The 20,748-nt window shown below is 41.2% G+C and overlaps 2 protein-coding genes across 3 annotated transcripts in view; one reads left to right on the top strand and one right to left on the bottom strand.

The window, feature by feature from the left end:
- The window catches only part of stab1 (stabilin 1), a 182,097-nt gene extending 161,915 nt beyond the window's left edge, over positions 1-20,182 (top strand). For both annotated transcript variants that reach the window (XM_080891129.1, XM_080891128.1), the window contains 3 exons: positions 1,122-1,271; positions 1,669-1,773; positions 19,978-20,182. In XM_080891129.1, the coding sequence (XP_080747255.1) occupies positions 1,122-1,271; positions 1,669-1,773; positions 19,978-20,037 (315 nt within the window). In that variant the 3' untranslated portion in view covers positions 20,038-20,182. The remainder of the gene's footprint in view (positions 1-1,121; positions 1,272-1,668; positions 1,774-19,977) is intronic.
- LOC308402360 (uncharacterized protein) lies at positions 15,823-19,538 on the bottom strand. The gene is made up of 2 exons (XM_080891131.1): positions 19,118-19,538; positions 15,823-19,007 (listed from the first exon to the last, which is right to left on the bottom strand). Exons 1-2 carry the CDS (start codon positions 19,180-19,182, stop codon positions 18,140-18,142), a joined length of 933 nt encoding a protein of 310 aa, XP_080747257.1. The 5' UTR covers positions 19,183-19,538; the 3' UTR covers positions 15,823-18,139.
- Positions 20,183-20,748: the final 566 nt, after the last annotated feature.

The raw sequence follows: 20,748 nt of genomic DNA, 5'->3' as shown, positions 1-20,748 counted from the left end.
CCACTCTCCATTTGATTATTAGTTGTTATTAATGTCTGGCTCTCTTCTGCAGTATGCCTTTTATTGTGTCTTCCTCCTTCCTCTCGTCACCCCCTCCGTAAGCCTGGTTCTGCTGGAGGTTTCTTTGGTTAAAAAGGAAGTTTTTCCTTTTCATTATTGCCAAGTGCTTGTTCATCGGGGGTTCTCTGAATGTTGAGGTTTTCTCTGTATTATTGTGGGGTCTTTACCTTACAACATAATGCACATTGAGTTAACTGCTGTCGTGATTTGACACTACATAAATAAAACTGAATTTAATCAAAAAATTACAAGCAGGGATTCAAAGAAATCATTATTATATACTCGCAACAAACAAGGTTACAAAAACAAAGAGGTGCACAGCCGGCTGAAACAACACCAAAACGATGCTTGTGCCAGTGGATGTGACATTTTCTTTTGTTGTACATTGCCGTTTGCTAAGGTGAGAAAGCTAGCAAAATGGGCCACAAGAGTTTAGGCGGTTTGTTAACAAGTTACTGAAAATGTTGTTGCCAATTTTCAGATAATTAACTTCTCAGTGGGTTATGTTTTAGTGTTTGCTCATCTCTTATCTCCAGCATGAGTTGCTCAGGAGAAGAGGTTACCAATGTGGAATTGCCAATGAGAATAAGCGGAAGAGACAGATGGTTGGATGGATTGATGGATGGTCCTAAAAGCTTGGGTTTTAATATGATGTCACTTTGCTAACAGGTGTTGCTCTACTGGAGAACACCAGAAAGGACTACACAGATATTTCCAGATAACTAATTTAAGTTGAAACCAGCAATACACAGACACTGAAAAGCTCTAATGTATGGGGACCTATTCAACAACTTCAGTGTGAACCAACATAGTGTTTGTGTAATGAGTCAATGTGCGACCTTCACAATAACTGAAATCCTTGTGCTTTAATCCATCAATTAAATTTTTTATCATCCTCTGGGAAAATGAAGCTGGTCATGATGACCCAGCAGAATCACGTCACCATGGCAACAGTGGAGCAAAGTGTTGTCATAGTGATTAGAGCTAAACAGAAGTGTGTGTGGTGAGGATTAGATGGTTTTATTTTACTGATTCTTGTCTTTTCCTCACGTCCTCTGCAGAGCTACCATGACACTTCCCTAGGCCACGCCCACTCAAGCACAACAGTGACGGCCATCTTGGTGACGTTGATGTTGGTGTGTGCACTGGCTGCACTCGGCTGCTATGTCTTCAAACACAAGACTGATGCCTTCCGCTTCCACTACTTCAGAGTGAGACACACACACACAATGCTCCTTGTTGTCCTGGTTACAGTATTTTTATTTTTTTACATTTTTGCCTCATTAGCTGCATGCGATTCATAGATTATTTCCCCACCAGAATTACTTATAACTAAGTCCCTCTAGAGCTATGTCTTCCCACTTGATTTGGTAACACCTCTGGGCAGTTATTTTGAAGCTCCAGTTTAAATGAATGGGGAGTCAAAATAAATTTAACTGGGTCATAAAAACAATGCATGAATGGAAACTTAAGTTAAATATGCTAAAAAAGCACTTACAAGGTTTTGATGAGCTAATAAAGTTTTTTTCCCTTCAAGACATACTTAAGCTGTGAATTGTTATTAGTTTTATCTTGGATTAATACTGAGTCATCTTTTCTCTGTCACAGAATGAGGATGAGGATGGTGCAACAGGAGGTAGGCCCAAACCCACACTGGTCTCCATCCCCAACCCTCTCTACGTCAGCTCTAGAGCCTTAGCTGAGCCATTTGAGGTAAGTCTTAGGTACTTTATCTTAAACAGAGATCCAACAAATTTCTGTGTTTCTGAGTGTTTCTCAGATAGCTGTGTGCACAGGTTTTGTTCTTAGAGCAGGCGACCCATATGCCAAGAGGCCCAAGTTCCAATCTGCATTCGGTCCATTTCCTGCAGGTCTTCCTCTTGGCCTTTTTTCCAGCTTTCTTGTCTGTTCTCTGCTGTCCTACGAAAATAAAGGCTACAAAAAAGCACCAAAAGAATCTAGAGTGACCCTGCATGACTTGGAGGTCAAAATAATTTATATCTGTCTTACACTGGTTCTTGGTGCAGCCCCTCAGGTCATCCTCGGTTTGACTGTTTTAGCTCTTTCCCCTTTTTTTCAATATGACATCAGAAACCACAGAGAGATACAGAGACAAGACTAAAATTAACAGGACATAAGAGGAGAGTAACTGAGACAAGAAAGTTACAACAGGAGTTCCGGAATAATACATGAAATGTGAACCTAACAACCTAAAGATATTTAACAGAACTTCAAAACTCGGACACAGCAGAACTCTAAGCCACAGACTCGGAACCATGACAGGACTAGCCCGCTGTATCATTTTTTCACACTGAATTTGGGGTGGCTGTGAATTTAGCCCTCTGTAGGTTGATCATTTTCATTTCCATCAAACAGTGTAGCATCTTTCTGTTCCTATCACATTACCCAGTCCATATATGTAGGTAACCATAGATAAAGATTAGAGATGGCACGATACCACTTTTTTATGTCCGATACCGATATCATAAATTTGGATATCTGCCGATACGATATGAATCCGATATAGTGTTTTTTAAATCAACAAAACTGTTTTTTTTAAATATCTTGCTGCATTTTGTATAAGTTCATACTCAAGTTTAAAACAAGAACTACACTAAAGCTATTCTGTTATACCTGTATGCAAAAAAAAATATTTCATAGTTCAGTAATACTGATCAATCTAATAAACTTAAACCTACACCATCCTCCCTATTCTGGTATTTTAAAGAGTACTTAAGCAACCTAACTAATAGGGTTCCAACTCCCAGCAACAACAAAAATAAATAAATAAAAAATAGGGAACCACCCCTCACGCGCCACCTCATGATGCTTAATCGACGTAATCAACCTTAATTTGATGCAGTGTGAAAAAAAATACACAGAAATCAATTATTTTTCAAGAAATATTAAATAGATTCAACATCTTTCTTCAACAAAATTGCAGACTGCACAGATGGTACCTTCCCAAAGGAAAAAGTACTATAGCTTACTAGGGTATATATATTAGACTTAATAGTCACTATATACAGTAATGGACTTCTATTCATTTTGCATCAAATTAAAACTTTGGGTGTAAGATTCGGATAATTATTTATTAAAAGCTAGACATTTTAAATGAGAATAAGAAAGAAAAGTATGTCTTTGTGCCCCCTTCTCCCTGTTAATGCCCTATCGGCCCCCCTGGCTAAACTTTGCTAGATCCGCCCCTGCACAGTTACCAGCGTCAGCTACGTAGAAAAAGATCCTCGAGTAGAAAGTAATATTAAATACATTCTAACAACAGCTGATCAAGCTTAAACGTGCTGCTGTTGTTCAGCCGCTGGTTTCCTCTTTCTGGTGCAAAGTGGGCCAAAAGCAAACAAGAGACACGGACTCGCGACAGAAAAGCCGATCAGCTGATCATTAAGCAGTTTCATGATCGAAGTAGCAGCAAGAAGAGGCAGTCGCTTGTTAAGCTTAACGCAGGAATGCTTTACAAACATTCAGAGATGGACTTACACACTTGCTTTACTTCTCTCGGGATAACTTTGTCGGAGATGAAATGCCGGGTTGCTAGCGAAGCTCCAAATGCTATCCAGACCACCATGCCACAGCCGCTCTATCACGTGATGCATACTGCTCCGACGTGCTAACGTTCTGAGGTGAGTTAGGCGAGTTGCAAGTTTTGTGAGGTGCTTTCGTGATATTTAATGGATCGGATTACATTTTTTATTTTTCTCCGATATCCGATCCAGTAATTTAGGTCAGTATCAGACCGATCGGTCCATCTCTAATAAAGATACATGATTTTATTCTTTTCATTGCGATCTGATGTGTTTTCAAAGTGTTCCTTTAGTTTTTCTGAGCACTGTGTTGTGGTGGACTGCGGCTGCCATACGTTTGCAAATGGCTGGACGACATAGTTAAACAATGCTGCGCTCACTATTTGGCACCAAGATACAAATCTTTCATATTTTACAACACCAGTTAGCTGCTTGCAGCTCACTGATCTGGCGCTATTGTGCATTGCAGAAAATGAACGGTTGTCTCACTGAAATATAAAGCCTCATCCAGCAATAACCTGCAAAAAGGCTGCTAATGTTAGCCTCACACAGCAGACTAATCTGGGACTGTGTGCATATGTTTATAAATTTGACTAATGTTTAAAATAATGATTTTAACGGTTTTCATATTTAAGCTTTTTCATTAGTTTATCGTCTAGTTTGACTGTTTAGTTCCTTAAGATTAGTCGACTAGTCTGCATTTTAGAAAATATTGGGACCTTCAGTAGAATGAGGTTTATGAACACACACCGAATCTGAAAGCATGACCGTTTACTCCCCCTCCCCCAGATGGGTTTTCCCCATGTTTACACCCTTTCAGTTCACACAGGGAGTTTTCCACCATCCATCATGCCACACATACAGGTACAGCTGACATCCTAAGCAGACTCACAAATCCTCATATTAGACAGCCTTCTTCAACATCTCCCCTGTTTCCTGGGATGTGCAGCCTCTTGCCTGCCTCTTCTCAGAGATAAGAGGCCTGACTCCATGTGTCTGTGTGCACTTGAGGGAAAGGTGGGAGGTTTTAACCAAAATAAGTTTTAGGCCCTACAGCTGCAGCTGGCAGAGGAAGAGGAGGGTGATGGGAGATTTAATGTTGCACTCTATTACTGTAGCCTGTAGTAACACATAAATATACAGTGCCAGCTGAACAAAAGAGGAGCATCATGGAATTATATTTGTGTCAAAAGTGGCGCACGAGAGAAAATGATTTCACAAGAAATTAAATAATTTCATAGGCGCAGGTATTCATGGCCACTCACTCAATTAAATTCCTCACACGTAAATTCAACAACCTGCTCACATACACCCCGGTAACCAAACGCTCAAAGAAGTCAGATTTTAATCCAACATGCAATACCATCTAGAAATAATCTGACTGGCAGCAACTTTATTTTTTAAGCACGACAATGATCCCAAACACACTTAAAATGCAGTAAAAGCATACCTGGATTGAAAAAACACACAATGGAGCACTATCAGTCATGGATTGGACTCTCCAGAGCTCAGAGCTTAACACTATTAAAGCATAATGGGATCATCTTGACACAACAAAAGAACAAAAGGCAGCCAGCATCCACAGACGAACATCGGTGCAGACACACTGCTGTACCTCAGCATTCTGCTGCAGGGCTACCGCACATCTCTCAACCTCACTGCTGCACAGCTTCTAATTTCTAGCACCGCTGAGTAAAATAAACATCAGCTGCTCATCCGCTGTTACTAATTAATGATTAGTCTGTGTGTTACTTCATAGCAATCCAAGACTGTACTGATCTCAATCTTCATGTCCTCTCTGAGTTATTAAAACTGACAGTAAGGGTGAAAAGAAAGATTTTAATATCTAGATTATGATGTGCACTCCTTAGGGAAGCACTGAAGGCACACCCTTCATTATGCCATTACGCCCAAAGAAAAAAGAAGCACTGCTACCTGTTCACGGTAGAAACTCTCCATGGTGTCATGGGAAGGGATAGTGTTTATTGACAGTCCGAATGGCCCAGGGGATGGAGCTGTTTGTGAGTCTGGAGGTGTGGGATTGACTAGGGATGGGTATCGTTTAGGTTTTATCCGATACCAGTACCAAACCGGTACTTTTGAAATGGTGCCGGTGCTTAAAGAATGGAGAACACAAAATTGGTCCAAAAACCTCTCATGTTCAGCTGTTTTTTTGTAAAAAGATAACAATATTGGCCTTTTCTGCAGCTATAGGGGATTTATGGTATCACTCTTGGCTGGAAGCAGTGCTTAAACAATGGACAAAAAACACAAACTTTGTCCAAAAACCTCTCATGTTTAGCTGTTTTTCACTTTTTCTTTGGTCATTTTAGCCTTTTTGGCCAGGGTGAAGGGAGTATCTGCCATCAAACAAGAAGACAGCTGCATGTAACTACGACGGTGTTTGCTAGTTCACCTTACGTGCATTAATTTAATAACGTGGTTAGCCTACTCAACGTACATTACACACGAACAACATTAAGCTACTGACACAGAGAAGAACGGCTGCTACTGCCATCATCATCCATCATCGTTTCTGCTACACTGGCAGGGCTAGGGGCCAGGACTCTACTCTTCGGGTTTTTGGGGGATGTTGCTAACTCAGGGTCATATAACAGGCAACCCACGCGCAGTAGATGTGCACGATGTGAGGTCTCGCAGCAAGCTATCAAATACGGCGCATTTCTCGGCTTTTAACAAAATGCTATACGTCGCCAGGTGTTTCATCAGATTCGAGGAGTTACCTCCTGTGAAGTACAGCCAGACTTTTGACCGCTTCACTTTGGGCATTTTTAATCTGTAGCTCTGCTCTAAAAGAACGTACGTACCTGGGCCCGCCTACTATGCTCGCAAAGGTAAAATGATTGGCTGGAATCCAAAGTGCATGACATCTCAGGAAAAAAAAAAGCACCGAAATGTACGCTGCTTTTTGGTCTGGTTACTACCGTTTATGTCAGAGCCGGTACCCATCCCTAGGACTGACCAGAGGTGCCAACCAGAGGGCAGCAGATCAAACAGGTGGTGAGCGGGGTGCAAGGGGTCACCTATGATGGCTCTGGTTTTCCTGAGACAGGAGGATCTGGCGATGGCAGAGGGCAGCCAATGATTTTTTTGGGTGGTGTTAGTTACACACTGCACAGCTGTCCTCTTCTCAGTAGTGGCTCCAGCATACTCAACACCAAGGCAGTAGGAGAGTATGCTCTCCACTGAGGAGCTGTAGAAGGCCACCAGCAGCTTCTGGTCAAGGTTATTCTTTAGGAAAAGGAGGAAGTGCAGCTGCCGTTGATCCTTTTTTACCAGGACATTGGTGTTGTGGGTCCAGGTGAAATTGGAAGAGGTGTGGGTGACCAGAAACCTGAAGTTGGAGACAGATTCCACCCATTGTCCATTTTTAATGAGAGGGGAGTGGACCTGTCTGTGCCTCCTGAAGTCTATTATGAGTTCTTCTGTTTTAAGGACATTCAGCTTCAGGTTGTTTTCTGAGCAACAGTGGGACAAGTTCTCTACTTCCGCCCTGTATGCTGTCTCATCTCCATCAGAGATGAGTCTAACCACGGTGGTGCTGAGAACAAAGCCCTGTGGGGATCCGGTGCTGAGTGACAGTCAGGGGGGAGGTAGGTAGTCTTTGATCCAGGAGCAAGTGACGGGGGGTTCTGAAGGTGGTCCAGTTTGGTGGTGAGGATGTCTGAGATTATGGTGTTGATTGCTGAGCTGTAGTCCACAAAGAGCATCCTCATGTAGTTCTTCCTGTTCTCCAGATGGCTCAGCGCTCTGTGAAGGGTGATGGCATCCTCTGTGGACTGTGTGTGGGGGAGGGGTGGTCTGAAACCGAACAAAGAAGGCTTTGAGGTTAGCCCCTGACAGCAAGTTTGAACCTGCTGTCGGGGGTTGGAGGGTTCTGGCCTTTGTAGTTGGTGAGAGTTCTCCACATCTGGCGGGGGTTGTTATCAGTGAGGAAGCCTCCCCATCCTGTATGCCTCATTTGCCTGTTTGATGCCCCTCCTCAGGTTGGCTCTGGCAGTGTTGTACAGAGAACAGTCCCTCAGCCTGAAGGCAGAGTTATGAGTTCTGATCAGAGCCTGTACTTCACTTATCATCCGAAGTTTTCGGTAAGGAAAACCACGGATGGTTTTGGTTACTGTTACATTCTCTACACAGCACTTAATGTAGAAAAGGACTGACTGAGTGAAGGTCTCCAGATGCTGGTGTTTGATGTTTTACAACTCTGTCAGATCAAAACAGCCCTGTATTCAGAGAAGCTCATCATCTGGCCAGTTTTTAATGTTGATGTGAAAAATAAAAATCAGCTCTCCAGATTCAGTTACTGGCTTGTATTCAGGTTTTGAACACACTCGATGCTACTGGCGGCCGGCTGGCTCTTAGTTGGGTGCAGAGACGAGGAGAGGGACGAGGTGGCTGTCAGCTGGAGGTTAGGAGGCTGCTGTCCATCCAGTAATTTAATCTGCATCCAGTCTTTGTGATGAGCTAGCTTAGGGGGTTGAGGCCTAAGAAGAGCAGTGTGGACTTGCTTGTCTCAGTGATAATAATAGTGTTGATGGAGAGTAATTTTATCTTTATATCTTGCAACATCGAGTCTAGGCACAATCTTCATCCTCGGCTCAGTGGCTGCAGTGATTGCAGGTGGTTGGGCATCATATAATTCAGTTACACTGACATCTTGTACCAGGGTCACCTCATTATATCCGTACTCATTGTGTCTATACTGATCTTCAGCTTCAGTAGTAGCTTTCCTTTATTGATATCGTAGCACAGAGCTACCAAGTGCTTGTTGATCATTGTTGATGTTGGTCTGCTGCTCATTAATATAACCTCTCTTAGTGGGTTGGCTGGCATAATAGAATTCAATTAATTCCATGTTCTGAGTCCTTGCTTTGTTCCTGTAGGCTGCTTGTCAGTATGTCAGTATTTGCAAACTGCTGATGATCTCTCTCTGAGGGTGTTTGCAGTCTGTCCAAGTCAGACTGCAATTGTTTCAGAAAGGTTGCCTCCTATCAGGCGACCTGTGCAATCGTGGGCGTGACTGTGCAACACCCTCAAGCTCTGGGCAACCATGTAGTCATCGCAAGTTGTAGTCAGTCACAGAATGGGAAAGAAAATTCAATACAATCATCAGGCACTACCAATATATTTATTCATTGTTTATTTGTGGATGCAAGGAGGTTGAGGTCCTATTTTTACTCATGACTGAGGCATTAGCTTGCTCTGAATTAGAAGGAAGCTTTGTCAAGCTGAGTGTGTCCAACACTTGAAGTTTTTAGTCGGTTCAGCTGATTTAATGTATATTATTTTAGGATGGTGTTGCGTGAGATGAGCCCTCTTGTTTATTCCCACAGTATATTTATAATCAGTATGTCCTCTCTTCTCCACAGTAGACATGGACCACTGGGATGTTTACAAGACTGATTCAATTGCGTTTTGTTATGTTTGTACAGTGCTAAGATTTTTTTGAGTCTCATATTATCCATAAAACTCTGTAACAGATGCCATGGCGTCTCCAGGCTATTTCACACCTGTCACACGTGCTCAGTGTGAAGCTGCTCTCATCTGTGAAGAGAACAGGGTGCCAGTGGCGGCCCTGCCAGTTCTGGTGTACTCAGGTGAATGCAAATGGTGCAGCAGGATGCTAGTCTGTGAGCACAGATCTCACTAAGGGAGTCAGGCCCTAATGCCATGCTCATGGAGCCTGTTTCGGAGGTGTTGGTCAAAAACATGCACACGAGTAGGGCTGTAGGGCACAAAGGAGCAGATACTGGTCATATTGCAGGTTTGAGGCCCTTCTATGGCCCTTTCGAGCTATCATCATGTAACAGTCTCTCTCCTGGTATCTTCACACTTTTGAGGCTTTACTGGAAAACACAGCAAATGGCACAGCAACCGTTTTGCAATAGCGCATATGGATGTTTTATCCTACAGGAGCTGGAATAGCTGTGAAACCCGAATGGGATGCAGGTATCATCTCATGTTACACGCAGTGCTAAGGACACTAGAAGGCAAAATGAGGGAAATCAGTCAGCAGAGATAAGGAGAGAACAATGGTCTGTGACCACCACCTGCTAAACCGTTCCTTTTGTGGGATTTGGCTTGTTGTTGCCTCTCCGGTGCACCTGCTGTCACTTTCATTTGCACCAAAGCACCTAAAATAGATTCGTAATGGTTTGTGTTTCTAACTGGCCTGATCAATATCCCTCAGGTTTAACTGAGTTTGTGTTATGCTGTGATAAAGGATTGTTCCCTTAATATTTTTGAGTGTGTATTTCTATAGAATATTTATCATTATGTAAATATACATAAGATAAAAATATAGAGAGAGTATATATTTATTGATACTTTAATATTTTTATTCATAATATCAGAACTTTCAGGAGAAAAGGAGAAAGGTCAGACCACCGTTTGCCACTTCTCTGTATTTGGAAGGCATGTCGATTTTAAATAAAAGGGGGGAAAAAAGCTTGTGTTTAAATGGCAGCTCACAAATTAAATTAAATGCCACACAGAACATGTGGACAATATCCCTGGACAATATCAGTATAGTTACTGATACTTGTTTAATTGTTCAGGATAAAAGCAAGCGTGTGTTCATCCTTATAAAAATCCTGATAAAGAACTACTGAGAAACACAGTATTTGTCAGCACACAATTTGGCTCCTTCTTTAAAATGTAAGAACTAAACGATGTAATTGGAGCCTGATGATGTGTAGCTTTCTCCTTTTTCTCCAGATTCTGCCATCTTCCTGCATGATTTCATAAAACACTGAAACACTGCATAACAATCCAACAGCACACATTATTTCTTGCTGCTTGAGAAATAACTCAGAGAATGGGCGATCATGGCTCAAGAGTTGGCCGTTCGTCTTGTAATCAGAAGGTTGCCGTTTCGAGCCCCAGCTTGGACAGTCTTGGTTGTTGTGTGCTTGGGCAAGACACTTCACCTACCGCCTGCTGGTGATGGCCAGAGGGGGCCGATGCTCATGTTACCTGCATCGGGGCCGATGGCGCGATATGGCAGCCTTGCTTCTGTCAGTCTGCCCCAGGGCAGCTGTGGCTACAACTGTAGCTTGCCTCCACCAGTGTGTGAGTGTGAGAGTGAATGAATAGTGGAATTGTAAAGCGCTTTGAGGTCTCAAAAAGCGCTATATAAATTCAATCCGTCATTATTAGAATGTCCATGTGTTCACTAAAAAGTAGATTATCTAAACGTGTTTATGCTGTCGGAGTTCTTGTGAAGGACACTTAGTTCTCTTCACTTTGCAGCTTACACATTCCTTCTCTATCAGAGGAGCTTCAGCTTGTTTTCAGCTGTGTGACCTCCAGAATCACATTAATGCCTGAGACCACAATCAGCCTTCAAGGTCACACTGACATTTAAAAAAAAAGTTTGCTGAGGGTTAGATCAGAAGATTAGAAACAGTGTCATGTCTCAGTTAAATGTTATGGTGTAAGACTATACAGACAGCAACAGAGTAGCTTAGCATTGGTCATAGCCACAGATAATCTCCAACTAAAGAAAAAAATCTCATGTCAGTTAATTAACAGGATCACATTTGGTGTCATCATCATTTGGGCATCCAGTTAGAATATATAACATTTTCTTTTCTTTTAAATAATCGTTTAAAATAAACAGGGGTACGAGGAGAAGTTTAAAAAAGCTCACTGACCAGCCGCTGGCTCTGGATAGTTTCATTGTGAAAGAAAGCACCTGCTACCATCCACCACTGGCTTGTTTTACACAGCAGGTGTAAATATATTAAAGCTTTATCTACTCATTATTCTGCAAATTTCAATTATTAAGTTAAAATATGAAACTACCGAATTATTATGCGTGAAGCAAGGAGCATATGAAATATCTAAATTCAAATTAATAGAAATAAATTTGCTGTTTTAGTTGCCCAGTGAGTCTGATCTGCAATCCCAGGGACCCAATGTGGAAGAAATGTTATGTTAGACTCCACTTTGTTTTTTAGGCACCTCTCATTTCTTTATATTTTGATTTAAATGAGCCAGACCTTTATTAATATGAGCTGAGCAATAGTTCTCCAGGTTTTCTGGAGGCCTTTCAGAGTTCTTCTTTGGACATTGGCTGCTTTTTTACTCATTTTCAGTCCAGTCCTTGTACTTGACCACTTGTTTTTTTGTGTGTTGAACCAATTTACACTGACCTATAAATCATTCAAGCAGTGCAAAAGCGCCTAACTGAAGGGATGAATCAGTATTGTCTATACGTCTATACGTAACAGACAACTTAGCAAAGAACCAATTTTAAATTTTAAATTAGCACTTAATTGGTTGGCCTCCCCAGAGCCCAGACCTCAATGTTATTGAAGCAGTGTGGGATCATCTTGACAGAGAAAGAAACAAAAGGCAGCCAAGAACATCCTTCAAGAAGCCTGGAGAACTAGTCCTGAAGACTAACTAAACAAATTACAAGAAAGCTTGCATAAGATGTTAAATAATAAAGGTGGTCATAGCAAATATTGACTTCAAACTCATTATAGTTGTACAAAATCTGTTTGTGCCTTGTGTACCGTATTTACATTCATGTTTGTACATGTTTGAAGCGTTTCACTCATTTCCTATTTTACCAGCAAAGTTTAAAAACATGGGGGTCGGTCCACACTCTTGCACAGTGCTGTAATTAAAAATACTTGTTAATTAAATGTTTTTACACAATTCCTGTCTGTGCTCTACACCCTCTCCATACACACTTTCACTCCATTTGTGCATTCATGCGGAAGTTCTGCCACATTGAGTGCATAGCAACTGCCATTATATTATGAAGCCCTCCAACAGACTTAACTAAGCACACTCAATCAAGGTGTGGCACCCATTTGTGTCATTACACTTCCAGACTTTGTGTGATTATTTCAGGAGTTTGGGTTTAATGAAATGAAGCATGTTTGAGATTTCTTTCACATTTTTGTTGTAAAGGTTAATTTAAAAAAGGAAAAGAGTGTCCCAAGTGACTCCATATAGATTCATAATTTCCTGAGTGGCAGGGTGAAATTGGGCAGAGTCTTCTGGGCAGCATTTTCTCGTTCTCTCACACATTACACACAGCAGGAGATAATTCACATCAGCCTCACTCTCATTGCTGTAAATAGTGTGTGGGGCTTAAGGGGTGTGGGGCACACAGTCCCACTGTTCTGGGCATTAGCTTTCTCGTATCCACCAAAATCAGGCAAGTTCTAGAAAAGGTAAAGGAGTGGAAGGGGTGGGGTGTTCAGGTGAGGGAGACTATCCTTTGCGGTGGATGTAGACCTTGGTTGCCATGGTGCTCTGGGGTGCTGTGCTTACGGTCCCAGATCTGCCTCCCCCGCCCTGCGATGGGGTGTGGGTTTACCAAGCCAGATGCTTAACTGGCTTTCTCATTCCGGTCTTAAGTATCATGACAGCGCACACACACACACACACCCCTCAAACAACATATCACTCACACATATAGAATCTGACACACCCAGCATATCACTCCCAACGTGGGCAAGTCGGGGCAGGTCTTCCTACACCCATTTCCTGCACCCTACCCAGGGTGGGTCTCGACTGTTGGTTCATGGTGGCGGTGGTGGTTCTGGTGGTTGTTGGGCAGTTTCTTGCATCTGGAGCCCTGTTCTCAGTTCATGGCAGCATTGTCGGTGTCTGGTACTATGGGGCTGTTGCCCTTTGGCCTTGAGGGCTCCATCTCTGGCCTCCCTCCTCCTTCTGCTGGGAGGGGCACACAGTTGTCATCGAGACATGTGACCTGGGGTCTTCAGTACTCTAGGGGTCTCCGGGGTGTTTCTCTGTCTGCTTCTGGCTCCTGGGGGCATTATTGTAATTTCTCACTGTCATTGTCAATACACACACATGTAGATTGCTGGTTTGTGTATCCATGTTTTTGTTTTTTCAGGTGTGATTTGGGGGTTTTTTTTGTATGTGTTGTGTGTTTTCCACGTGTGCTCTGTCCTCTTATTCTTATGTTTTCCCCTGTGTTCTCCCTCCTTCTTTACTCCTTTTCTTTCGCCTTGTCACCTTTGGCATTCCCATATTACACATGCACTCATGAATAATAATAGAAATAAGTAAAGAAGTAAAAAGTAGAAAAAGAAAGCCACAAACAAGAGGATCCTATAGAGAGTCTATAGAGCTCATCTTGGAAAAGCAAATGTTTTTGGCACAACAGTCACATTCTGATTATAACTGTAAAAGCTGCCATACAAGACAGGCTTAAAAAAACATAAATGAACAAAGATAATTTTAGAATATTACTTTTAATGTAAATATGTGGTTTGCTGCAGTCAGCTGTCAGATTTATTGCTGTAGGTGAAATGTGTTAATTATTAAAAAGCTTCAAAGCTCAGAAGGGGCAATGATTTATTAAGTTTAATAGTAAAAGGCAGAGGTGGGACCAAGTCATTGTTTTGCAAGTCTCAAGTAAGTCTCAAGTCTTTATCCTCAAGTCTCAAGTCAAGTCTCAAGTAATGTCAGGCAAGTCAGAGTCGAGTCTCAAGTCACTGGTGTAAAAGTCCGAGTCAAGTCACAAGTCTGAAACTTTGAATTTCAAGTCCTTTCGAGTCTTTAAAAAAAAAACAACGAAAAAATAATGTTGCAGTTATGCTAAATGTAAATATTAGACCATGTAATTTTAAATCTGTGTTTTTCTCAACACATGACAAAATAGTGAACTTAGAAAATATACACAAATTGTGAAATTGCACCTCTTTAAAATGCAGCTCAATTAAACTTAGCTCCAAGAATAATTTTCACCGACAGTTCTGAGATACGCTGCATGTTATTCTTGGATGCGGTTGTAGGACCGGCTTTAAAATCGCATGACAAAAATATCATACATATTAAAAAAAACTGTATCACCAACGTAGCCTGGACAACATTTGCTAGTTAGATGAAGTCAGCTATCTCATCTTAGCATATTTATATGCATATTTATAATCCTACGGTTCTTGGAGTGAGCGCATACGATCATGAAGTTTAGTAACTTCAGGTCACTGCAACAAGTCCAGGTACAGTTTACCGACGGATGGGTACAGGACCTTGAAATGCACCGTGTAGAACGAAAGACCATCGTACGTATCATAAGTTTACCAGTCTCACAAATTGTCGTCATAAATACACATTCATTAACCGTTTATTAATAGGACCTTTGAGCTCAACGGTAATTAATTAGCAGTGGAAATAATTTCTGGTACCCATCACAGAAATGTAGCAGTGACAATAATATTGTATGCTGTAATCGTACTGGGCAATTAGTGATACAAAACAACTGTTTTATCCTGTGAATAAAAGTATATGTTTTTGTCAATGTACCATAATAACAGAGGCGAAACGCAATATTGTGTCAGGACAATTCACTATTTATGCACAATAAACAAAGGAGCATAGCGCGACAATTTCTGTTCAGCGCCAGACTTGCTTGTAACCTATATCACTAATTATGTTATGAAAATGACGTATTAACTACTAAAAAACACTGACCTTCGTGTAAATGCTTGGAGCAGACTAACCTGTGAGCTGGAGTGTTCTGGGACGTTATATTTGGTCTTAGAATGGCTGCAATCCAGGCCATCCGTCGCGTCTTTGTTACTTCGGAAACATGGCTCGAACAATTTCTCTTCAACGACGTAATCCGATAACAACCGATCTCTTTACCCGTCGGCTTCCCGTGGCTGTCATGCGACCGGCTATTGCAGTTAATGATACAACAGCTTCTTGCCATTTTTGTGTTTCTTTTTATTAGAGATGGCACGATACCACTTTTTTATGTCCGATACCGATACCGATATCATGAATTTGGATATCTGCCGATACCGATATGAATCCGATATAGTGTGTTTTTTAATCAATAAAACTGTTTTTTAATATCTTGCTGCATTTTGTATAAGTTCATAGTCAAGTTTAAATAAACAACAGCACTAAAGCTATTCTGTTATACCTGTGTGTAAAAAGTACACTGCGCCCAAAATATTTCATAGTTCAGCAACACTGATCAATCTAATAAACTTAAACCTGCTCCATCCTTCCTATTCTGGTATTTTAAAGAGTACTTAGCAGAAATATTAAGCAACCTAACTAATAGGGTTGCAAACTACCAGCAAAAAAAAATAAAAAATAGGGAACCACCCTCCACCCTCCACTTTGTGATGCTTAATCGATGTAATCAACTTTAATTTGATGCAGTGTGAAAAAAAATGCACAGAAATAAATTATTTTTTCAAGAATAATTAAATAGATTCAACATCTTTCTTCAACAGAATTGCAGACTGCACAGATGGTACTTTCCCAAAGGAAAAAGTACTATAGCTTACTAGGGTATATTAGACTTAACAGTTACTATATACAGTAATGGACTTCTATACATTTTACATCAGATTAAAACTTTGGGTGTAAGATTCAGATAATTATTTATTAAAAGCTAGACATTTTAAATGAGAATAAGAAAGAAAAGTATGTCTTTGTGCCCCCTTTTCCCTGTTAATGCCCTATCGGCCCCCTTGGCTAAACTTTGCTAGATCCGCCCCTGCACAGTTACCAGCCGTCAGCTGCGTAGAAAAAGATCCTGGTGTAGAAAGTAATATTAAATAAATTCTAACAACAGCTTATCAAGCTTAAACGTGCTGCTGTTGTTCAGCCGCTGGTTTCCTCTTTCTGGTGCAAAGTGGGCCAAAAGCAAACAAGAGAGACGGAGTCGCGACAGAAAAGCCGATCAGCTGATCATTAAGCAGTTTCATGAAGTAGCAGCAGGAGAGAGAGAGAGAGAGAGAGAGGCACTTGCTCCATATATCAGTTGTTAAGCTTAACGTGGGAATGCTTTACAAACATTCAGAGAGGAACTTACACACTTGCTTTACTTCTCTCTGGGATAACTTCCTCGGAGATGAAATGCTGGTTTGGTAGCGAGACTACAAATACACACAGCCGCTGTATCACGTGACCACACTGCTCCGACGTGCTACGGTTATGAGACGAGTTACGCCATGTCGCAAGTTTTGTGAGGTGCTTTTTTGATATTTAATGGATCGGATTACATTTTTTATTTCTCGCCGATATCCGATCCAGTAATTTAGGTCAGTATTGGACCGATACCGATACGTAATATCGGATCGGTCCATCTCTACTTTTTATCGCTGTGTAACTGATTTTAATTGAAAGCCTGCGTGCACTAGTACCGCTTGCCACGAGTTCCCAGAATCCTTTGCGGTTCTACCCGTGAATGACGTCACATTTTCAATCTCTACATAATATGCATGTTAAATTTTATATTTGGGGTAAAATATCAAGTCTTTTCAAGTAAACCGGTTCAAGTCCAATTCAAGTCCCAAGTCATTGGTGTAAAAGTCCAAGTCAAGTCACAAGTCTTAGAACATTTTTTCAAGTCAAGTCTAAAGTCATAAAATTAATGACTCGAGTCTGACTCGAGTCCAAGTCATGTGACTCGAGTCCACACCTCTGGTAAAAGGATCTTTTATGGGAAATGACGAAACACCTCAGTGTAAATATGCAACCATGTGAAGTTATTGATTGTTCTGAGTTTTCAGTCCTGACTTGAAACAAAAACATTTCTTCTCAAACTTCATCTGAAACCATACACGGTATTATTTTATCAAATTCAAATTCACAAGTTGGCAAATTAAACTACCCCCCCTCCCCAAAATAAATAAATATAATTTGCCCAGTATCCCCTTTGACATCATCTTCCACAGCATGTCCCGACAGCTTCCAGCATGGTGGTTATATGTAGCAGTCTTGTTCTGACAATTTTCACTGTGCACTCAACGATTTCACCATAAACCTGGTGTGGCGCCTAAATCCAACCAAGCTGTAGTTGGTGCTTTATGTGCGACTAGAGGGGTTTGGTATGATAAAGGTTCCACACAGCCAGACTTTTCTCTCTACTAGCTGGTTCATCAAAACCTAACATTCCAGTTATCATCAATCAATCAATCAATCAATCTTTATTTATAAAGCACTTTTCATACAGAAAAAATGTAGCACAAAGTGCTTTACATAGTTAAAAGCAGCCCACCCCACCCTCCAACTCACTCCCCACACTCTCAATACACATATATCCCCCCACCCCCACCCACACACACATACACACACGCGCACACTTAAAGAGTAAAAATTGGGCTGGGCTCGCATGAGCCAAGTGAGGAAACATTATAACAGAGAGCCGTCTGCACCGGGAGCCGGTCACAGACCGCAGCCTCCGGGCTGGGCACACAGCCGGAGGGAGGCAAAGGAGCCCCCCAACCAGGCTGAGAGGACCCCAGAGACCCAGCAGCCATGGTCAATAACAGCCCCGGTGCAGAGAGCGCCCTCCGAGGAAACACTGGAGATATGACGCAATACGATGTATACAGGGTAAAATGATAAAATAAATAAGAACAGGATACAATATAAATATAAATATAAATAGAGTAAGAAGATTAAAAAATGAATAAGAATAAAATCAAGAAATATTAGGTAAATCCTAAATTAATAATAGAATAACAGGATAGAATAAATAAGCATAAAAAAATAAATAAACGCTAAGTAAAAGCTAAATTAAAAAGGTGGGTCTTGAGCCTGTTCTTAAAAACATGTACGTTCTCTGCGGCCCTGAGCTCCTCCGGCAGGCTGTTCCACAGACGAGGACCATACCACTGAAAAGCTGCCTCTCCGTGAGTATGTGTCCTGACTTTAGGGACAATCAAAAGGCCAGTACCAGAGGACCTCAGGGTCCGCGAGGGTTCGTATGGTAAAAGCAGATCTGAGAGATAAGAAGGCCCAAGACCATTAAGACATTTAAAAACCAATAAAAGAACTTTAAAATCGATCCTGAGACACACGGGGAGCCAGTGCAGCGATTCTAAAACCGGTGTAATGTGGGCCCGCCCTCTGGTCTTCGTCAGCACACGAGCTGCCGAGTTTTGCAAGAGTTGTAAAGTTGAAATATTCTTCTTAGGAAGACCAGAGAGCAGGGCATTACAGTAATCAGTGCGACTGGTAATAAAAGCATGCATCAGCATCTCCGTGTTGGCCCGAGAGAGAATAGGGCGGACTCTGGCTATATTTTTTAGATGATAAAATCCAATTTTGGTTACATGTTTAACATGTGGGATAAAACCAAGCTCAGAGTCAAAAATAACACCCAGGTTTTTCACTTGTAGTGAAGGACATAGTGAAAATGCCTCTAATTTAGACAAGAGTTTCTCTCTCTGAGCCTCAGGACCGACAATTAAAACTTCAGTTTTGTCCTGGTTAAGCTGTAAAAAGTTTTCTGCCATCCAAGATCTTATATCCAAGATACAGTTAAAAAGGGCATCCATTGGTCTGGTGTCATCAGGAGACACGGAGATGTACAGCTGCGTATCATCAGCGTAACTGTGGAAGTTCACTCCATGCCTCCTGATGACACTGCCGAGAGGCAACATATACAAATTAAAAAGTACAGGGCCTAGAACCGACCCTTGAGGCACACCACATGTCATTTTATGGATCTTAGAGGAGCATGTATCCATACTCACCATAAAAGATCTGTCAGAGAGATAGGAAGTGAACCAGTTGTGTTGATGATGACAGTGGTTATCATCTTTCACTGTTAAGCTTCTGTGCCAGGCTCCATGTGTGCGCATATAAAAATGGGTATTTTGTGGATCATGTGACTCATGAATTGATCCTGAGTCAATGTTGACGATATAATGCCAATGAAAAATCTGGAAAGAATAGTAAAATATAACAGTAAAGTACAACACTCTTGCAAATAAGACAAGAGATTAATGCTGCAGAAAAATGTTAATCTTTGAATTTAGCACATATAACAAACATTTCAATTTAAGTTAATTATTTTATTTTGTTCATTGTAAAGCTGTTGTTTGTTTATAAGGTGACAGCTGCACATTAGAGTTCTATAAGTTTAAACTGGACACATTTAAACATTAAAGTTAATAAAGGAGACATGGAAACTGCTTCAATTTCACCGCATCACCATATTAATACATGAAATTACAGATCCATGATAATGGATAATGATAATGCTTCATTTAGTGGTTTTAGTAAAGTGCGACTTAATAAGAGGCACATCTTTGGTGGAGCCAGAATTTATAATATAGTCTTAAAACATTCAGAAAAAAATGAAATCGAAAGGAATCAGCAGGATTTGAACCAGGGTCTCCTTACTGCTAATCTTGCAATGTGTGCAACCACCAGCCATACAACCTTCTAACAGATATCTTTGCACATCTGTGCAGCTGCAGTAACCACAGCCAGAGCATCTGCTCTTCCATGACCCTCCAGCAGATTACAATAAAAAAAATCTGTCCTGTTCACCACAACTTTCTACACTTTGTGGTTTACCTGTTCTAAACATCTTCTCTCTTTCCTGCAGGACACCAATCAGGAGGTGGAGCCAGAAGAACCACCAAATATTCTCGACCTGGGCCATTAAAACCAGCTGACCCAGTATAACTGGAGCTGGCTGTTAACAAACCACAATAACTCAGTGACTTCATCTTGCTTTAGAAATTTCCACACAGTTTAACTGTAATCAATTATGGAATAAAAGTTTACTAAACCCAAATCCTCTCTGGGTAAAAAACCTCAGTCCGTGTTTTTATTGTGTTAAATAATTGTTCAAAAAAGTGTCGTTCCTCTAACAGCCACTAAAGGCTGGCTCCAAAGGTGAGTCAGTCCCTACAGAGTCCCATGTTCAACACAGTTACACCTGGTTTTGGATAGTTTCTCCCTTAGTAAAAAAATCTCAGGTGAATCTTATCCATTTTCATTTGGTAAGGCTTAATGTAAGGGGCATGACTGTTCTGGCTAATAGGTGGTGAAACTATGGAGAACAGTTAATATTTTTGTAGGATAGCCATTAATTCAGGATACTGCGTTTGGCTGCGTTTGGATAGTGACAGCCAGGAGATTTCCAGGAAAAACAGAAGTTGGTAGGTATGACCTATCATTGTGTTTGTGCTGCTGGTGCCTTAAGAAGCATTTTAAATAGATTATCTGATGAATATTGTGGACTTCTGTGTGATACAGTTGATCAAAGTTTGAGATTCTGTGAGTCAATTTCTGATATTGCATTAGTCTATTCCTTACCTCTAACTGAACCTAACCCACACAGTTTATATGGCTGGTGAGTGTTAGCTAGCTT

This window comes from Rhamphochromis sp. 'chilingali' (assembly GCF_963969265.1).
Source record: "Rhamphochromis sp. 'chilingali' genome assembly, chromosome: 9".
In the NCBI taxonomy this organism is placed as follows: domain Eukaryota; kingdom Metazoa; phylum Chordata; class Actinopteri; order Cichliformes; family Cichlidae; genus Rhamphochromis; species Rhamphochromis sp. 'chilingali'.
This window is presented reverse-complemented; position numbering and strand designations above follow the sequence as displayed.